The sequence below is a fragment of the Hypanus sabinus genome, chromosome 3 (assembly GCF_030144855.1).
Source record: "Hypanus sabinus isolate sHypSab1 chromosome 3, sHypSab1.hap1, whole genome shotgun sequence".
Lineage (NCBI taxonomy): Eukaryota > Metazoa > Chordata > Chondrichthyes > Myliobatiformes > Dasyatidae > Hypanus > Hypanus sabinus.
Genome location: NC_082708.1, coordinates 70,511,788 through 70,532,923, shown reverse-complemented (window position 1 = coordinate 70,532,923; position 21,136 = coordinate 70,511,788). Strand labels below are relative to the sequence as shown.

Sequence of the window (21,136 nt, the reverse complement as noted above, 5' to 3'; positions counted from 1 at the left end):
TTTTGCTTAGTTTAGGATTTTTATTCTGCCACACATAACGAAGATATTTTAGAGTCAATAATATCAAAAAAAGATTTAGGAATAAAAGTTGGTAATGCTTGGAATAAATATAAAATTTTGGGAAGCACAATTATCTTAATAGCATTAATTCGACCAACTAGTGACAAAGGTAATGGGGACCACCTGGTAACAAGTTGCTTAATTTGGTCAATTAAAGGTAAAAAATTAACTTTAAATAAATCCTTATGTTTCTTGGTAATTTTAATACCCAAATAAGTAAAATGATCTGTGACAACTTTAAATGGTAAGTGTTTATAAATTGGAACTTGCATATTTAATGGAAATAATTCACTCTTATTAAAATTCAGTTTGTAACCAGAAAAGCTACTAAACTGAGCAAGCAAGGATGAAATAGCAGGAACAGATCTCTCAGGGTCAGATATGTATAGTAACAAATCATCAGCATATAATGATAACTTATAAGTCCCTTCCCCACGGGTAATACCCAAAATATTAGGTGATTCACGAATGGCAATAGCTAAAGGTTCCAAAACAATGTCAAATAGTAAAGGACTTAAAGGACAGCCTTACCTCGTACCACAGAATAACTGGGAAAAAAAAGGAGATCTTTGATTATTGATAAAAACTGAAGCCAAAGGTTTATAATATATTAACTTAATCCATGATATAAATTTTGAACTAAAATTAAAATGCTGCAATGTATTAAATAAATATGGCCAGTCAACTCTGTCAAACGCTTTTTCAGCATCTAAAGAAATGACACATTCTGGTATTTTGGATGAAGGAGTATAAATAATATTAATTAATTTTTTGATATTAAAAGATGAATAATGATTTTTAATAAATCCAGTCTGATCTTCAGAGATAATTTGAGGTAATATATTTTCTAATCTAGTGGCCAAAATTTTACTAAAAATCTTGAAGTCCGTATTCAGCAAGGATATAGGATATAGGATATAGCACATTCAGTGGGGTCTTTCTCTTTTTTAAGAATTAAAGAAATAGAGGCATCAAAAAAAGATTGTGGCAATTTACCTGCAGTTAACACATCTTTAAAAATTTTACAAAGCCAAGGAGAGAGTATAGAGGAAGAGGATTTAAAAAATTCCGCAGTATAACCATCCGGACCAGGGGCTTTACCTGAATTCATTGGAAAAATAGCCTCTTTTATTACGGTTTCCATAATAGGTGTGTCTAGAAGTATACTGTCTTCTGTTGTTAATTTTGGGATATTCAATTTTCTTAAAAATTCATCCATTATAGAAGAATCCTCAACAAATTCTGATTGATATAAAGAATTATAAAAATCTTGAAACGCTTTATTTATCTCTTTATGATCAATTGTCAAAGTGCCATCTCATTTACGAATTTGTCATTTAACCGAAGCAGTTTTCAATTGATTAGCCAATAATTTGCCAGATTTATCCATGTACATAAAACTGGATTCTAGATTTAATTAACTGATTTTCAATCAAAGAGGATATTAACAAACTATGCTCCATTTGAAGTTCAACTCTTTCTTTATAAAGTTCTTTGCTGGGAGTCACTGAATAAATCTTATCAATTGCTTTAATTTTATCAACCAATGTTAATATTTCAGAATTAGTTCATTTCCTAACTCCAGCAGTGTATGAAATAGATTCAGTTTTTGAGCGAGATTTAGATAGTAATATCAAGCAAACTAGTCATTGATAAGGTTTTCTTGACAGGATGATTGAAACGTAAAAACACCCTTCAATCAGAGTATCACTCCCTGTTTTGTTACATTATTCTTAGTTCCCTTTCCTTGGAACTATAAATGCAATTATAGACAATAGACAATAGATGCAGAAGTAGACCATTTGGCCCTTCGAGCCTGCACCGCCATTCTGAGATCATGGCTGATCATCTACTATCAATACCCGGTTCCTGCCTTGTCCCCATATCCCTTGATTCCCCTATCCACCAGAGAGGAGAAATGTGACTGAGTGGCTTTGACTGTGGAGTGATTGCTGGTTTCTGATGGGGTGGTTTGAGTATCTCTGAAACTGATCTCCTGGGATTTTCACGCACAAGTCTCTAGGGCTTACAGAGAATGGTGCATAAGCGAAGAAAAACATCCAGTGAGAGGTAGGTCTGTGGGCAAAAACACCTTGTGAGTGAGGGAGGTCAGAGGGGAATAGCCACACTGGTTCAAGCTGACAGGAAGGTGACAGTAACTCAAATAACCAAATATTACAACAGTGGCGGGCGGAAGAGTATCTCTAGATACAAAGCATGTCAAACCTTGAAGCGAATGGTCTGCAACAGCAGATGACTATGAACATACACTCAATGGCCACTTTATGAGTACAGGAGGAACCTAACAGCATGGCCAGTGAGTGTTTTATTGTCACGTGTACAGGTTGGGCAGAAGATACAAAGACCTGAAGTCAGGTACGGTAACTTTCGTATTTTCTGTAACTGTCACACTATATTCTGCATTCTATCATTTCCCCTGTATGACCTCAATGTGCTGATGTGCTGAAATGGTCTGTATGAAACACAAAGTACTTCTCTCTAGCTTGGCACTTGTGGCAATAATGAATCAATTTACCATATTACAGTGAAAATCCTTTTATTTTGCACCCAGACACATGGTGATGACTTTGGGTTTGCTGACCTCGAAGTTCTAAACTCAGATGAAGATGTTAAACCTTATCTCATCTAAAGAGCCACAAGTACTCTCACAGATTTTACTGTAACTATCCAATCTTCAAAGACTGATTCACTTTCCCATTTATTCTCCATTCTTCTAGTGTCTAGTGCTGCCAAAGCCCACCTTTCAAGTGGTGAGTCCCCTCCCTACCAAGTTAAAGACACTTCCAGCTAACAAAGTAGTTTAAAACACGGTTCAATTATTTTCAGTGATACACATTTAAATCTAAACAATGTTCTAAAAATACTACTAAAACTCCTAGAGGAGCTCTATCTTAAAAAAACCTATTGGTACTTGACTTAGCTGAGGATTACAACATTTTAAAATTTTTTGCCAATCTTTATCCGAGTTATCTGCAGTTATTTAGCAAACCCTGCTTGGCTCCATCCTTCTACGATCCATCATCAAGCACTTAACTGTATTGGAAACTTGTATTGAATCCAAATGCCAATATTCTAATTTGTCATTTGATGGCCCAGGATGAACCCTTGGCATTCTTTCGGTGAGAGTCAACCAACCTGAAAACAACCAATTTATTATTAATTTTTTTTTTTTTGTCTGTTAACCTTTTCTCTATTCATGCCAATACTGTCTTTGATGTTTTAAGCTTTTCTAGAACACCATATAAAATGCTATTGAAAAAAAAGTCTAGTGGTTGCTCAAGAAACTCTGCTGGAGCCATTAGCAAGATTTTCCTCTCATAAAAGCTCTACCCAATCATGATACAATTTTAAAATATGCCATTACTATATTCTGAAAGATGAATCCAAAATTTTATCTCTCTCCCTGACTTTGTAATTGACAATGCTACCGTTAGTTCTTCTAGCCTCTGGAGCTATTTCACAATCAGTAGAACTTTGGAAGATCATCTATAATGCATCTTCTATCTGTGCAAATACCACCTTCAAAGCCCCTTTATCTGTGCATTATCACCTTCAGAGCCCCTCTATCTGTGCAGATACTACCTTTGGAGCCCTGGGATGCAAGTATCTAGTCCTTATCCAGCAATTTCTTCTTGGTGATAATTATTACTATCTATTTCTCACTGTAATTAGGATCTTGGCTTCCCTCCATTTCTGCCACGTTCACTGAGTCTTCTGCAGTGAGGATGTAAGACTTCAACTTTTCTTTGCTGAATTATAATTCAATTATAATTTTCTCATCACGGTTTCTGTGGAACCCACATTCATTTTTGTTAATCTCTTTTAACATGGTTGTAAAGGCTCTAATTTCATAATTTTCCTTCTAATTTATCCTTCAAGCAATATTTTTAAGTATTCAATCCTACATCTTTCTTAAACATCCTCCAACTTGTGGTGACATCCTAACGCATTTCTCTTAATGTGATATAATCTCTACCTCCTGAGCTGGCATGTTTGAATTCTCTGTCTCGTGTAGTGTTTATTAATCACCAGAATGTATATTTGTCGATAATTTGAAACTTTTCTCTAATTGCTTGTTAGGAGCCAAGCATTTTAGACTAATCTCCTGTTCCTCAATCAAAGGACAAATAATGGAAAATTTTAATTGGGTTGCTGACAGCAGAGCTGCGAAAGGTTGGATCTACTGTGCCTTAACTAAGGCTGTTCTTGTTACAGGAAAAATACAGCCTTTTAATTAATTAACCAACAGCATTGCAAAAATTAATTGTTGATATGAATTATTAATTATGCACCATACAAAATTGATGGCAACAACATATCCACTAAATTACAAAATACCCCTGAAACTCAACAGAAATATAATTCCTTATAAACCATTGTTTATGTTAAGTAATTATATGACTGGTGTCTGTATTTCTGAAAGTTAGAGCAAGTATCTTAGGCAGGCATAGCATGGTGGCAAATCTGATCCAGTAGTTTGCCATCAGAATAATTAGGTTAAAACTCTCCCTTGACAAAAGTTTTCTCATAAGGAGTGAGCAAATAAGTTTACCTAGAGTTAACATGGATCTATTTTTGTTACACATCTGGGTTTGCACAAACTGTTTCAAGTTATATAAGTTCATCAATCAGTTTGTTACATATAACCAGCTGGCAAAACAATTCTTTACCAAGAGCCCGCGTTACTGGAATCCCAAAAGGACAGTGAGTCAAACATTGCATTCACATGCTGCCCACCAGGTACTGGGTAATTTTTCAACACTTGTGGCCACCAGCAGCAATTCATGCAGATCTGTGGCAGTCTTTATGCTTTTATTTCAAGATTTCTGGGTGGTAGGCTGGCTGTGGGGCAACACTCTCACAAACAGGCTTATACTTTAAAAATTAATGCATGACAGCAGTTGCTGTTCTGAGTCACATGATCATTATTAACTTGAATTCTGAACCCATCTGAGAGGGAAGAGGTAAATTGTATATAATTGTAGGAAACTCTCCCCTATAGCAGAGAATGCAGAAGCGTGGTAAATGTGTCAGCACTCGAACACGACTTAATGTGGTTCCATACAGGCTTGTGCTCCCCACAATTCTTCTCGCTAAAGTCCGATTGTTAGAAAATGAACTGGACTACCTGCTCCTGCGTTTGAACCAGTGGGAGATGAGGGACTGCTGCACAATCATCTTGACAGAAACCTGGCTTTAGGACACCTCTCCAGACCCGGCCATCCAGCTAGAAGGTCTAAACCCCTTTCAGGTAAGATCCGCAGGGGAGGTCTGTGTGTCTGCATCAGTAAGAACTGGCGTGTGTATGCCTTGGTAGAAATGGCCCACTGCTTGAGGCAGATAGAGTTTTTAATGGTAAAGTGCAGGACCTTCTACTTACTGAGGGAGTTCACTGCTATGGTGGTTGTTACTGTTTACGTCTCCCCCCCATGCCAGTGCCATGAATGCACAGAAGCTCTACAATACCATCTGCAACCTCGAAGCCACTCACCCTGATGGCTTCTTCATTGTTACTGGTGACTTCAATCTTGCCAACTTAAGAACAGTCCTGCCAAAGTTCTACCAGCATGTCAGCTTCTCAACCAGAGGAGAGAAGGCATTAGGCTTGGTTTATACTAATGTTTGTGGAGCCTACAAGGATGCCCCCACCCTCAACCCGGATACTCAGACCACATGTCCATTTTGCTAAGTCCTGGTTAAATGAGTCAATCCAGTTCACTGGGAGATCAGGACCTGGCCAGAAGGTGCTACCTCATTGCCGCAGGACAGTTTCAAAAGCATATTCACAGAAGCAGCTATTTACAGTCACCACATCAACATTGATGAACATGCGGGATCAGTAAACAGCTACATAGGAAAACGCATAGAGGACAATACCGTAGAGGACAACTCTACACTGTCAGGGCAAACCAGAAGATATGGTTGACTGCAGAAGTCCATGCATTGCTTGGGGATCAGGACACTGCCTTCAGATTGGATATAAGATGACTCTAAGGTCAGTGAGTGCTGTGTTGTCATGTGCCATCAGGAAGGCAAAGCGAGAGTACTCACAGAAAATCCACAGGCACCTTTGTGGCACCAGACTGAAGGATGACCTCACTGAAACATACAGAATTTTCAAGGAGTCTAAAAGAGTAGATCAAGAAAAGGAATTTCCCATGGTTGATACAACCAGAACCATAGGTAGTGAACCTTTGCGATTCTCAACCAGGCATCTTCTGCCTCCGAGAGGAGACGTGTTTGACAAACCAACCTCCAGTAAACTTGATCAATTAAAAAAGGCACAGACAAGAATGAACCTGATCTGGAAACTCATTAAAGCACTGTTAGGGTGAATGGCCAAACAGTCTCCACTGAACACTGCTGCAAACTGCTGCTTTGTATTCTTGTTCCCAATTGTGTCAGATGGATCATGGATATGCAGCGAAGTGATCCCAGGCTGACAAGGATAGAAACCCTTAAGACTACCTGCTGAAGGGCTCCAAACTTCAAATCGTATCACCATACATGGCATGTACAGAAATTTCAATATCCCCCACAAGATGGAAAAAGTCATGAACAACATCAGTCTCTCAATTCACAAAATGTGGCAAGCCACCACAAGTTTAAAATTACATGGACTTTCCAGGAAACGGCAGCCAATAATCATACCACCCACATAAACCCATTATCCAGGTTGCCCAAATAGTGGGAAGCATCTAATGCAAAGAATAAGCCCCTCACCAGTAATCCCACCGAAGAGGTAATTGGGTTTGGAATTAATGGCTTTGTGGTAAATTTTGTGGATGAAATGAAGATAGGTGGAGGGGTAGGTAGTGCTGAGGAAGCAATGGGCAAAGAAGTGGCAGATTGAATACAACGTTGGGAAATGTGTAATAGTGTGTTTTGGTAAAAGGAACAATAGTGCAGACTAGTATCAAAATGGGGAGAAGGTTCAAACATCAGAGGTGCAGAAGGACTTAGGAATCCTCATTCAAGACTCCCAGAAGGTTAACTTACAGGTTGAGACTGTGGTAAAGAAGGCAAATGCAATGTTGTCATTTATTTCAAGGTTAATAGAATATAAAAGCAAGGAGATAATGCTGAGCCTTTATAAGACGCTAGTCAGGCTGCACTTGGAGTATTGTCAACAGTTTTGGGCTGCATATCTCAGAAAGGATGTATTATCATTGGAGAGAGTCCATAGGAGGTTTACAGGATGATTTGGAGAATGAAGGGGTTAACATATGAGGAGCGTTTGGCAGTTTTGGGCCTGTACTCATTGGAATTTAGACGAATGCAGCGGGATTTCATTGAAACCTACCGAATGTTGAAAAGGTTATGATTGTGAAGAGTATGTTTCCTATGGTGGGAGTATCCAGAACTAAAGGGCACAGCCTCAAAATTGAGGGGCGACCCTTTAGACCAGAGATAAGGAGAATATTTTTAGCCAGAGAGTTTTAAATCTGTGGAATGCTCTGCCACAGATGGCAGTGGATGCCATGTCTGTGGATATACTTAAGGCAGAAGTTGATTGTTTCCTGATTGGTCAAGGCATCAAAGGATATGGAGAGAAGGCAAGTGTATGTGATTGAATGGGATCCGGGATCAACTATGATGGAATGGCAGAGACTTGATGGGCTGATTGGCCTAATTCTGCTCCAGTGTCATATGTCTTATGGGATTGACCACACTTGAAGAAAGTGAACAGGCATCAACAGAATCCACAAAGGCCATGGGTAAATTGGCCACGTGCTCCAAAAGTGGAAGGCATTAGACAGCATGGTTGATAACTTGAGCCCCAAAACTATAGGATAAGTGAGATCATGCTCTGATGAGGATCTGTTGCAGGAGTCACCATGGTTTTGATCTTGCTGTCTCAGGAGGCCATTAACTAGATCGGCAGATTGGACATCCATGTATAACATTTTTATGTTAAACAAAAGATATATCAAAGCAAATATAACAACAGTTACTTGCTTAAGAACCAAATGAAGTTCCATGTGTTTGCTTGCTATGGAAATGCCTTCCTGCAAGTAATTTTGGCACTGCTAAAAAGAAGAACTTTTAAAATGAGTTATTTTGCTTTTGATTTCATTTAGAATTGCCATTATCTTAACACTTCACCTACTGGGCTTTTAATCTCATAACCTCTGCCTGCAGCACCGTTTCATTCTCACTGCTTGCCTCAAGTTGTTTCAAAGTGCTCTTGAGTTCCTTTTCAAGTTTATCTAGTTCAACTGGCCTGTGGAATTAAGCAAAATCCAATTAATTACAAAGAAAAATTGTTTGCATATTTGTACAAAGCACTCAAAACATGGGGATTCCCTGGATGCTTTAAAGCCACATCAGCAGTTTAGGGGGAAATCTCTGCTCTAATATGGAAAATACGGCAACTAATTTCCTCATCTCAAAACTGCGTACATTGCATCTTGATGGGTCTGCCTTTCTAGTATTGCTAAAGGATAATAGTAAATCAGAATTTTAAACACCAGTATCCTACACTTTAACAAAACAGTCCTACCTGTTCTAAGCTACTTATCTCTGAGAGCAGATGAGATCTTGATCTAATGTCATATCAGATGAATGGTATCCTTAAAAACCATTAAATAGTTTTCAGGAACATATAGCACATTGTTGGGTGCCCAAAGTCTTCCAACACCACATTTCTAAGGAATTCATAACTTGTCTTACAACTACCGGTACTTCAGAAGAGCAAGAGAAATGCTATAATAAGAAATAGCAAAGCCGCCATTCTGTCTCTTGCATCTGCTCTGCCATTCAATAAAATCACGGCTTATCTTTAATCTCCATTCCATTTTCCTGAACAAACCTCCTGTTTTTCATTATTTACACATCAAGCACAATAACAGGTCTTTCTGGCCCACCCAATCACACCTCTGTAATTAATTAACTTACTAACCCGTATGCCTTTGAAATGTGGGAGGACACCCACACAGTCATGGGGAGACAATACAAACTCCTTACTGACAGTGGCAGAATTGAACTCAGGGAGCTGGTGCTGTAAGAGCATTGCACTATCCGATACACTACCAAGCCACTGGTTATAACCCCCGATTCCATTCGTATCTATAAATCTACAGTGTCAATCTGCTTCTTGAATATCAGAATCAGATTTACTAATACTAACACACAGTATGTCATGAAATTTGTTGTTTTGCGGCAGCAGTACAGTGCAATACATAATATTAATAAAAGAAACTATAAATTACAATAAGAAATATATGTATATATTAAAAAATGAAATAAATAGTGCAAAAAGAGAGAAAAGAGAGATAGTGTACATTGGTTCATCGTCCATTTGGAAATCTGATGGCGGAAGGGAAGAAGCTGTTCCTAAAGCATTGAATGTGTGTCTCAAGGCTCCAATACCTCCTACTTGATGGTAGCAATAAATAGAGGGCATGTTCTGGGTGATGGGGCGTCCTTAATGATGGATGCCGTCTTTCTGAGGCATGGCCTTCCTCGAAGCTGGTGAGGCCGGTGTCCCTGATGGAGATGGCTGAGTTTGCTTTTCTGATCCTGTGTGGCTGCTACTCCATACCAGATGGTGACCGAACCAGTTAGAATGCTCTCCACGATCATCAATAGAAATTTGCTTGAATCTTTGGTGACCTACTAAATCTCCTCAAGCTCCTAATGAAGTATAGCCACTGTCATACCCTCTTTGTAAGTGAATTAATATGTTGGGCCCAGGATAGATCCTCAGAGATGTTGACACCCAGGAACTTGAAACTGCTCACCCCTTCCACTGCTGATCCCTCGATGAGGACTGGTGTGTGTTCCCTCGACTTCCATTTCCTGAAGTCCATAATCAATTCCTTGGTCTTACTGACATTAAGTGCAATGTTTTTGTTGTGACTCCACTCAAAAAGAAAAGGATCAGCCATGATTGAATGGTAAAGGAGACTCAATGGACCCAATGCCTAATTCTGTTCCTATGTCTTATGGTGTTATAGACACAACCAGCTGATAGATCTCACTCCTGTCACTCTGCCAACAATAGTTGTGTCATCATCAATTTTTTAGATGGTGCTTGAGCTGTGTCTAGTCACTCAGTTATGAGTGTAGTGAGAGTAGAGCAGTGGTCTAAGTATGCATCCTTGAAGTGCATCCGTGTTGATTGTCAGTGAGGAGGAGATGTTAATTCCAATCCATACTTATGAGGATGTCAAGGATCCATTTGCAGAAGGAGGTACAGAGGCCCAGGTTTTGGAGCTTGTTGATTGGTACTGAGGGTATGATGGCATTGAACGCTAAGCTGTAATTGATAAACAGCAGCCTTGCACTGGTATTTCTGTTGTCCAGATAGTGCAAGGCTGAGTGGAGAGCCAGTGAGATTGTATCCACTGTAGACCTATTGCGGCAATAGACAAATTGCTGTGGGTTCAGGTCCAGGTCCTTGATACTGGCCATGACCAACTTCTGAAAGCACTTCCTCACAGTAGATGTGAGTTCAACTGGGCAATATTCATTGAGGCAACTCCTCCTGTTGTCCCTGGTCACTGGTATGATTGTTGTACTTTTGAAGCAGGTGGAAACCTCCGACGGCAGCACTGAGGGGTTGAGGTGTCTTGAACACGGCTGTTAGTTATATTCATCACTGAGTATTTCCAGACATCTTGGGTCAAGAATTCCAACAATTCATTCCCCTACAGATGAACAAATTTATCTGCATCCATAATGGCTAGTCATTCACTTTGATCAGGTAACCACAGGCTTTTGTCAGCCCAGTAAAGGGAACTATCTCCCCTGTGTGTACACTATCAAGCCGCTTTGAAAATTTGATCATTTCAATGAGATCACTTTTCATTCTTCTGAACTCCATAGTTTAGTCCCCATCTACTTAAACTTTCCTCATTTAACACACCCTTCATTCCAGGTATTTCAAATGAAGCTTTCTGAAATACCTTAATTAAACAAAAGATCTTCATTTTTGCAAATCATGGCATTGCATGGTTTCATTTATCAAGTATAACATAATTCCATTATTTACAATACTTTATAGTCATACCTAAAGGACTAATGTAAAATTATAAATTATGCAAAATTCAGATTAGTAATGACACAAGTGAGAATTAAACGAATTGCTACTCAAAAAAATAATAGGTTTTGGATTTGCATACAACAGGTCCTCTGGATAAAATCTTGTCAAGACTGCAATTCATTGCCTAATTGTATTTTAATATGTTTTTTTTCTCAGCTGAGGAGTCAGGAAATGATGTATGATTATAACATTATCAAATGAATGTTATGTCTATTCTGCTCCATTAAACCATGCAGAGTTCTGTCTGTTGCAAAAGATGTACTGTACATAAACATAACAACAAAGCAAATAGGAAAACTGAAATTTCCTCAGCTACAGTAAGGATTCCCATTTCTCATCAATTTGAACATTTATCACCCAAAATAAGTTAGCAGACAAGGATCAAGTTTTCTTTGAATGATTAAAAATTACATTTTTAAATATATGCTTCTAATGAAATTATTAAGAAGCCCAATATTTTATATGTTACTACCCAATTAATAATTAACACAGATCACTGATAGTCAGTCATCCCATTACCAACAAATGTGCACAGCATCTGGTAACCCCGTGATCTCCATCATGGAAGCAGACGTCATTCAAGAGCATCATTCGAGAAAATAAACCCTCACAAGGTATCAGGCTCGATGGCATCATTGACAAGGTACTAAAAACCTGTGCTGACCAATTGGCCGGTGTGTTGGAGGACACCGCTGTAGTTGGAGGTCCCATCTGCTTCAAAATGACTTCAATCATACTGGTGCCCAAGTAAACCAGGGTGAGCTGCCTCAATGACTATTGCTCGGTACACTCATATCTACCATACTGTGGTGAAGTGCAAGGACCTCGACCCACTACTATTTGCCTACTGCCACAACAGTCTAGAGTGGATGAAATCTCACTGGTTCTTCACTAAGCCTGGGACCATCTAAGTAACAGCAACACCCATAGCAGGCTGCTGTTCACAGCTCACTATTGAACACCATCATCACCACAGTACTAATCAACAAGTTTCAAAACCTAGGCCTCTGCAAATCTTGACTCTAAAGGTTGTTGGACTGGATTATAAAGCAGGCTTAATGACTTGGTGTATAGGGAGCAAATTATATACAAGGACAAATGAAGGACTTCCAACAATTGTGAGTGCAGGAGCTATGACATTCTTATTTGACTGTTAGACCTTTGCATGGCCCCTTCCTTCAAGATCTTGATAAGTGAAAAAAGTTTTGAACCTGCTTATACAAACATTTTTATTGCTGTTCTGAGCAATAATAATATCTGAATTATTCTGTGGACATTTTAGTTTAACATTAATTCATTAAAGAGTGTTGGATCTAAAATTTGTGCACAAGCAGCTCTGTGCTATTTGAGCAGTTGCTAACTAAAATGTATGTATGAAAATAGAACCTATTGAATTTTGACCTCTTGTTTGGTTACAAGTCCCAACCCAAAATGTGAACTCATATTGACCTCACAATGGTGCTTCATCGACTAAGTGCTTCCAAGTTTAGTTCTGTTTTGATCTTCCCTTAAACTTAATTTAAACTTTTTTGTGCTTATATATTGACTGCTGACTCAAGTCAATCAATTCAAATGAAATAAAACAAGGACCATTTTTATATAATTTCAATGTTAAAAATTACTAGTTTCAGAAAAAAATATTCTTGAATTATGCAGAGATTGAACTGATTTCATGATACACTTGCTGTCTATGAAAAAGAGAAATGCCCAACTTTGCAGGATAAATGCACATGGAAAGTTGCGGCTATCCTCCATGAACTCTACTGCGGCTTAATAGGAGCAGGGGAGTGTGTAGAACTGCTGATATCATTGCCAAGAGAGAGAAACGCAACACACTTTATAAGTGATATTGAACAGGACAGGATCAATTCCAATGCACTAGTCATCTTCCCAATATCATACACACAGCAAGTGATATGTTATCCAACACTGTTTTCCAGCAGAAGTGTCTGCCAGTCACAGACAAAACTTGATCTACAAACTCCCACATTTTCTATTTCAGCACCATTCAAACATATACTCAGTTTTTGTCGGGAGACTTTAGAAGGCAGCTAACCTCACTGGAGACACTTCCCACACCTTACGAATGCCGCAGGTATTCAGTGATGTGGTTTTTAATGATGTACAGCTCATGTTCATATATCAAGTGAAGGCAACACTTTTCCTGCTGAGTTCCTCCAGAATTTGTGTGTGTTGCTTGGATTTCCAGCATCTGCAGATTTTCTCATGTTTGTCATTTTTCCTCCATTGCTTTTGGGGTGTTTTTCTAGAGAAAAGAACACAAGTATCTTCTTGCCTGGCTCTTTAAATGGCTGTCCAGGTGAGTCTCCTGCTACAGAGGCAAACCTCATGAGGCGAATCACACTGACCAATATCTTTACGTCCCACCCAATAAACTTAAGGGCTCAGCTTTTCTCTCCTACAGCCTACCCCCTCCTCCAGAGCAGTCACTCTGTGTGCTGCTGTCTTGCTGTCATGGGCAAATCCCTGTTGTCTGTTGTGTCTCTTCTTCCTTTAAAGAAGTCCTCAGAACTGAGGGTGAATTAGTTCCACTGTAGTTTTGTTGGTTCTGAAAATGACTACTGAAGTCAATGTGCGAACCACAGACTACCATAGGTCGGGAGGACAGGGAGGAGAGTTGCATACTCAAGATGACTACATACCTTTTGAAGTGATGTGAGATATTTGAGCTTAAAGAAAGGTAGGAAAAAAACAAATTTATAAAGACAAGTTCCTAAAGAGTGAGTACCTGATGATAATAATCATAAATTTAAAAGAACTCAAGCAGATATGGCTGGTTACATCAGAGAGATAGATACATTCAATAACTGGAATATATATACTGAATGGATTGAGCAGTAATTTAAAGTAAATGAGAAGGAAGTGTCAATTTTACTGAGTGTATTGGATTTAAAGGCATACAGTTTACTTAGAAGTTTGACTGCTCCAACCAAACCAGCTGAAAAGAGTTTTACTGATATCATGAAAGTAGTGCAGGAACATTTAGAACCAAAGTCATAGTTGACTGCAGAATGCTTTAGGTTCCATAAGCAGAATCAAATGGAAGGGGAGTCCATTTCAGCATATGTGGCTAAATTGAAGAGATTGTCCAGGCATTGTCTATTCGGTATTGGCCTTTATGATACACTGAGAGATCATTTAGTTTGTGGAATCTTACAAGAAAGCATTCAGAAACTGTTCCCAACTTGCACTTAGAAGAGCAGTTGAAATAGCTGCGTTGATACAAAGAGCTGACAGGGACACAATTCAGTTACAGTGAGCAATGAGAGTGGGTGCAAACAAAATTGCAGCGACTACATGGAGGCCTGCCTGGCCAAACAAATTGCATTAACATGATGGCAACGGCTCACATGCTACATCCCCTGCAAATGAGTCAGCTGAAAACAAATAAAGAAAGGTATTGGATGATGCCACAGCAGTGTTCAAAGTTGGTATTAGAAAACTCACACATATCAAGGGTAAAAATGGGTTAAATTAAAGTGCCACACCCAAGTTTTACAAAGTTTGTCTGATTCCTTATACCATCCGTATTAAGGTAGCCAGTGAGCTGGATTACATGGATGCAGAAGGAATTCTTTCCAAGTTTGAGTAGATACCATGGATAATGCCTGTGCTCCCAGTAGCCAAGAAGAATGGGTTTGTGAAGATCTGTGGTGATTTTAAGGTCGTCATCAACCCAGTACTGAAAGTAGATCAATATCCTCTATGCAGGATTGAGGATATCTTTGCAAACCTTCGCCACCATGTAATACACTCTTGCTTCCCTTAAAGTGAAACAACCTAAGTCTCACATCTCTCGGTCCCTTTCAATTAGTTTTTATGTTTTGGAGTTACAAAACTTAACACTTAATCATTAAATGTAACTCACATTTGACTTCACCTGGCCTGTGAGTACTGTCACTACAAAGGATGTTTATATCATTCGGCAGGAGAAGGAAGATTTTGTTCCTCATTGACATTTGTAGTTATTGAATGAACACAGAGTCAAACATAAGTTTGAACCTGTAGTCACTCATGCAGTTGAACAACGTGCTATAGAGGCCAACTCATAGAAGGACCAGTTATGCTGTGTGCCATAACGAATACCCAACAAGTGGTAATTATTTAATCATAACATAGATGGAAATGTATCAAAAATCATTAAAGTATAGAAACTTTTACTATCTTCTAGTAAAATAGAAAAGCGAAGGAAACCATGGACACAATTGTCTGCAGAAATGATAATTGGCAAAACATACAGACAGACATACTTTATTGATCCCAAGGGAAATTGGATTTCGTTACAGTCGCACCAACCAAGAACAGTGTAGAAATATAGCAATATAAAACCATAAATAATTAAATAATAATAAGTAAGTTATGCCAAGTGGAAATAAGTCCAGGACCAGCCTATTGGCTCAGGGTGTCTGACACTCTGAGGGAGGAGTTGTAAAGTTTGATGGTCACAGGCAGGAATGACTTCCTATGATGCTCACATTTAGTTAATATAAACATTTAGTTAATAAGTTGTTCCTGCAACTAGAAGAGCCTGCATATACTCAAACGGACTGCAGGAATGTTAAAATTCCTTTTTAATAATGTAAAAATGGTTCATATTTTTCAAAGGAACATAATTCTGAAAGGTATTTCTCATTTTCCAGAAATATCAGTCATATTGTCACAGTTGGTAGCTGCAAAATAAATACTAGTTGTTAGAATTTTCACAGTTTGTTCCACTGGAGATGCACACATTGACCATTTGTCCTGTTCTGGGTGCCAAATGGAAACATTCCAAGCAGAAAATATTTAATAGTGCCCAGATAATTATTCAGTGTTGATTTTTCTTCTGGTTTGGATACCTGCAAACCGCTCCCATGCACATACTTAGCAGTAATGTGTCGAGAGGGCCAGTTTCAACTTGTGAAGTTCTTCAGAAACATAGACACATAGCACAGAAAGATGCCCTTTGCTTCACCGAGTCTGGCTGATAATATCCAACCATTACAATTCATTTATGTGGGTCCTACATTGATCCCATGTTTTAACTTTCCCCATATTCTCATCAGTCTATCTCAGAATCCACCACTCACCTACACACTAAGGGTAATTATCTCCCAAACTGTGCAGTTACCCTAAAAACTTTTGAGATGTAGAGGAAACCAGAACACCCAGAGAAAGCCTTTGTAACCAACACCATAATTAAGATGGAGTCTGGGTCTGACATTGTGAGGCAGCAGATCTACTAACTATGTCACTTACCACTTTAAATAGCTCTAGATTAGCCTCCTCGTTTCAATAAAATCATATTTAATTTATATTCTTTCATTTGAATTAGTTAAGCAACAGTAATTTTGGCTGAACAGGAATGGCTCTATAAACTTTGCTCTCAAATCTTTTTTCTTTCTTGATGTAAAGCTCATCTCAAATTATCCAAAAAATTATTAATATCTCCAAGTATTTCTTATCTTATACACAGATGCTTTCAGACTCCCCACTCTATCCTTTTAAGCACAGCAAGCTAAATTAAAATTTGCTGATCATCCTACTTCTATTCTACTTCAATAATCTAATAACCTGTCTAGTCACAGAACTATTAAATAGACATCAAGTGCCATGCTTATAATACCGTTAATAAGGCCCTGTGAGAGTTAAATCACCAATTAAATGCCAAAAAAAAAGTAGGACGGCATTTATTACTTAAAGTTATGGCCATAAACTACACTGCAAGATACAGAGCACCTTTGGAATCATACAACCACCCATTACTTTAAATATGTAGTAGCTGGATCTGTTCAGTGGGAAGCAATGTTTACAAAGTTTATTTAACCCAGAGAGCGAATAGAACAATAAGGAACAAATACCGATATAGAGTCACAGACTATTGCAGCACAGCAACAGGCCATTTGGCCTATCTAGTCCATGCCTAGCTGATCTTCTGCCCGTACCCGCACCATATCCTCTCCCATGTTTACCCATTCCAAACGTCTCTTAACTGTTTACAACCGAGACAACATTTCACAATTCCACACTCACACCACTCTCTAAATAAAGAGTTTTTCCTTCAGATTACCCTTAAATATTTTATCTTTCATTTTAAACCTATGACCCCTCATTGTAATCCCACCCAGCCTGAAGGGAAAAAAGTACCTGCATGTTTATCTATACTCCTCGTAATTTTATATACCTCTATAAAATTTCTCCCAATTCTCCAAAGTTCCAAGGAATAAAGTCCTAACCTATTCAATCTTTTCCTATAGCTCAGATCCTCATGACCCAGCAACATCCTTGTAAAACTTCTCTGCACTATTTCAAACTCTTCGAGTAACACATACAAAATGCTGGAGGAACTCAGCAGGTCAGGCAGCATCTACGGAGAGAAATAAACAATCGACATTTCAGGCTGAGACCCTTCATCGGGACTGGAAAGAAAGGGGGAAGAAGCCAAAATAAGAAGGTGGAGGAATGGGAAGGAAGGACAAGCTGGCAGGTAAACACACATGAGGGGGAAGGGAGGTGGGTGGGAGAAGGGGGTTAAATGAGAAGCTGGGAGGTGAAAGTTGGAAAAGGAATTGATATCAAGCTTATTGATACGTTTCCTGCATGTATGTAGGTAACCAGAATTGCACATAGAACTCCAAATTCGGCCTCACCAATGTCTTGTATAATTTCAACATAACATCCATTTCCTGTACTCAGTGTACTCAGGACCCTGATTTATGAAAGCCAATGTGCCAAAAGCTCTTTCTACAATTCTATCTACCTGTTATGCCACTTTCAAAGAATTATAGGTCTATATTGCCAGGTCCCTTTGTTCTTTGACACGGCTAAGAGCTCACCAGTCACTATTCAAGTCTTACCCTGTTTTGTCCTCTGATAGTACAGCACCTTACACTTACTTGCATGAAGTTTCCCTGCCATTTTTCAGCCCCGAGGGGCTGTACTGGTCCTGGTGTGGGACAATGAACCTAGCCAGATGGCCAACCTTTCAGTGACCACAAATCCTTAAGTTTTAAGATAGCTATAGATAAAGATAAATATGGACCTTGGGGGAAGAGTATTACATTGGAGCAGGGCAAATTACGAGAGCATTAGACAGGGTCAGTTAATTTGGAATGGCTGTTTTTGGGCAAGTCTACATCTGATATGAGGAAGGAGTTTAAAGACTGACTGAACAGGGTGCAGGGCAGGTACTGTATGTTCCAGTCAAAAGGAAGCACAAGGATGGCAAGGGAACTGAGAGAGTTGATGAACTTAGTCAAGAAGGTGAAGTATGTAAAGCTTAGGAAGCTGGAATCAAACAAAGCCCATAGGGACTACAAAGAAGTCAGAAAAGGACTCAAGATGGGAATGAGGAAAACTACAGGGACCATGAAAAGTCCTTTGCAAGTAGGATTAAAGAGAATCCCAAGACATTCTATACACACATCAAGAGCAAGAGGAAACTAGGGAGGGGGTAGAAACACTCAAGGATAAAGGGGGAATATTTGCTTGATGTGGAGGATGTGGGAGAAGGACGTGGAGGACAGAAAGATCAGTGCTGAGCATATTGATATACTTCTTCACAAAGAGAGTGGTGGATGCCTGGAATTTGGTGGAACGAGACATTTATGAGACTTTTATGAGGCAATTAGATAGGCATAGAAGGACATGGACATTGTGCAGGTGGAAGAGTTTATTTAAACGTTTGAATACTAATTTAATTGTTTCAGCACAACTTTGTGGGCCCAGGTGTCTGTTCCTGTGCTGCCCTGCACTACGTTCTATGTTGTACAGGTGTATTAATGGTGCCTGAAGCTGAAGGGAGATCGACTGATCCAGCAAAGAGGCTGAGGGCAACTTCCATTCCATAGCCAAAAACTCAAATGTCATCAGTTCTGCTCACCTTTTTAATAGAGGGAACACTCAGATGGGAAATAGTGATTCAACTATACATTCTAAATAAAATGAAAAGTAACAAACAAATACAGACAACACAGTGAGCGCGAAACATAATATAAAATTATTTCTTCAATAATGTAAGAGATCGCTAAGAAGAAATTAATTTGACAGAAGTGTTTCTCCGTGGATAAAGCTGATGCTCTATCTTACAAGTATAATGGAAATATACATAGAATGGCAAATACAGTACTGTGCAAAAGTCTTAGGCATGCTAGATCTTTTATATGGTTTTCGATGGTATGGCCTTCACAGAGACCTGATCTCAATCCCATCAAGACTGTCTGGGATTAGCTGGAGAGGCAGAAGCAAGTGAGTCAGCCAAAGTCTGCAGAAGAACTGTAGCAAATTTACCAAGATGCTTGGATCAACCTGCCAGCTCATTTTTCATAAAACTGCATGACAGAGCACCTAACAGAATTAATGTACTTTTAAAGGCAAAGGGTGGTCACACCAAATATTGATTTGATTCTGTTTCATACTGTCTACTGCCCTTTATAGTAATTTTTGATATTTAGAAACCTTTGAATTCATTATTTTTTAAAACAACTTCGCTTTACGGAACTTTTATTTACATGGGCTAAGATATTTGCACTGTATTGCAAAGCAAATAAATTTTTGGTCTGAATAGTCTTTGGCTTTTGACTGCCATTGTCATTCTTTACATGGTCCATGGTAAGCTTCACTGAAGGTCAAAGGTAGGTTGCAAATCATGAGAAGCAATCTTAACGTTGGTTAGAACTTACTAGCCAATGCACTGCCTCTTTCTTTATATTTCACTGATTAGGTGGAAAGAATATCTATCAGAAATCAGTGCCAATCTTTTGTAGAGTTGATGATATAGCAGAGCAAAGTTTTGCTTTACTTTTTGAAAATATATTCCAGTTTTTTCCCAGTATCTAATCTAAACAACTTGCATACAAGTGTAATTTTAAAATCAGTTTGTAGAATATGCACTGTAGCTATTTTTCAGCTTCTGCAAACTTACCTAGGGACATCATCTTTTTGCATTACGGATTGTCTGACTCTGGCTAGCTCCTTCCGTAGCTGTTTCTGCTCCAAGTGGTTTACTTGCAGTAGATCATCTCGTGATTGCAATTCAGTCTGGAGGTCTAAAAGTTTTAACTCCATTTTCTAGACACATAATATCAATAATTGAATTAGACCACCTTACTGTGCTATAAGATCAAGAGTCTTCAAAATTGATCATTTGCAATAATTTAAAAGGTTTCTCTCAGTCACAGACCTCTGAACCATGCAATTTCCCACACTTACTGAAAGCTTTTTGCCATTTTGAATCAGCTACTCTGATTCAACATGGCAAGGGTTTGCATAGAGTCTTCTGTGCATTGTGCCATCAAAATTATAGGTAGGAGGGCAATGTGACAGTAACCAGATCAAATACCCCAAGAAAAGGCCAACATAAAACTGACAATTGGCAAAGCAGTGGGCCAGCTAAGTAAACAATTAAAATATGAAATCAAATTCAATTCTTAAAAATATGTAAATTATTATACACTAACCTTATGAATGAATGAATGGACTCACTGACTTCAGCAGGCAACCACTAAACAATTGCAGTTGCTTTATCCTGGGCTATTGGGCTCCATTAGGACAGCATTAAAGGAAATATGGGGTATTCAAAAGCAAAGATTAGGTAGCAGGTCTGGGACTTTTGCATTTAGTAAAAGAAATCCGTACTTATGAGTAAACACTGAGAAATGTTGGCAATTTTTAGTGGTTCTAGCCCAAATGCATTGCATGTCTACATCCAATGGAAAACACAAACCTGGCTTATAAATGAAAACTAAAAACAGGTCTTGCGTCTTTTTGGAAGAATATATAATCAGTGTCTAAAAAACTTTAGGGAAAAAATAACACTGCAATAAGGATATGTTATATTAGTATTTTGTCTCAAGCTATTTTTTCTAAAATACCTAATTGTATATAGTTAGAAAAAGAAACAAAATTATCTACTTCACTCAAAAAATTACACCAGTAAATCCCTGCTGTACTTTTCTCATGTGTTCTCTTATTTTGTTCCACTTTGCTTCTGCATTTTCTGTACTCTGC

The 21,136-nt window shown here is 38.5% G+C and overlaps 1 protein-coding gene across 1 annotated transcript in view; it reads right to left on the bottom strand.

Annotated features, from left to right (window-relative positions):
• LOC132390775 (centrosomal protein of 63 kDa-like) overlaps positions 1 to 21,136 on the bottom strand; it is an 81,671-nt gene that overhangs the window by 28,016 nt on the left and 32,519 nt on the right. The window contains exon 7 of the mRNA XM_059963324.1: positions 20,052 to 20,197. Coding sequence (XP_059819307.1) covers positions 20,052 to 20,197 — 146 coding nt within the window. The remainder of the gene's footprint in view (positions 1 to 20,051; positions 20,198 to 21,136) is intronic.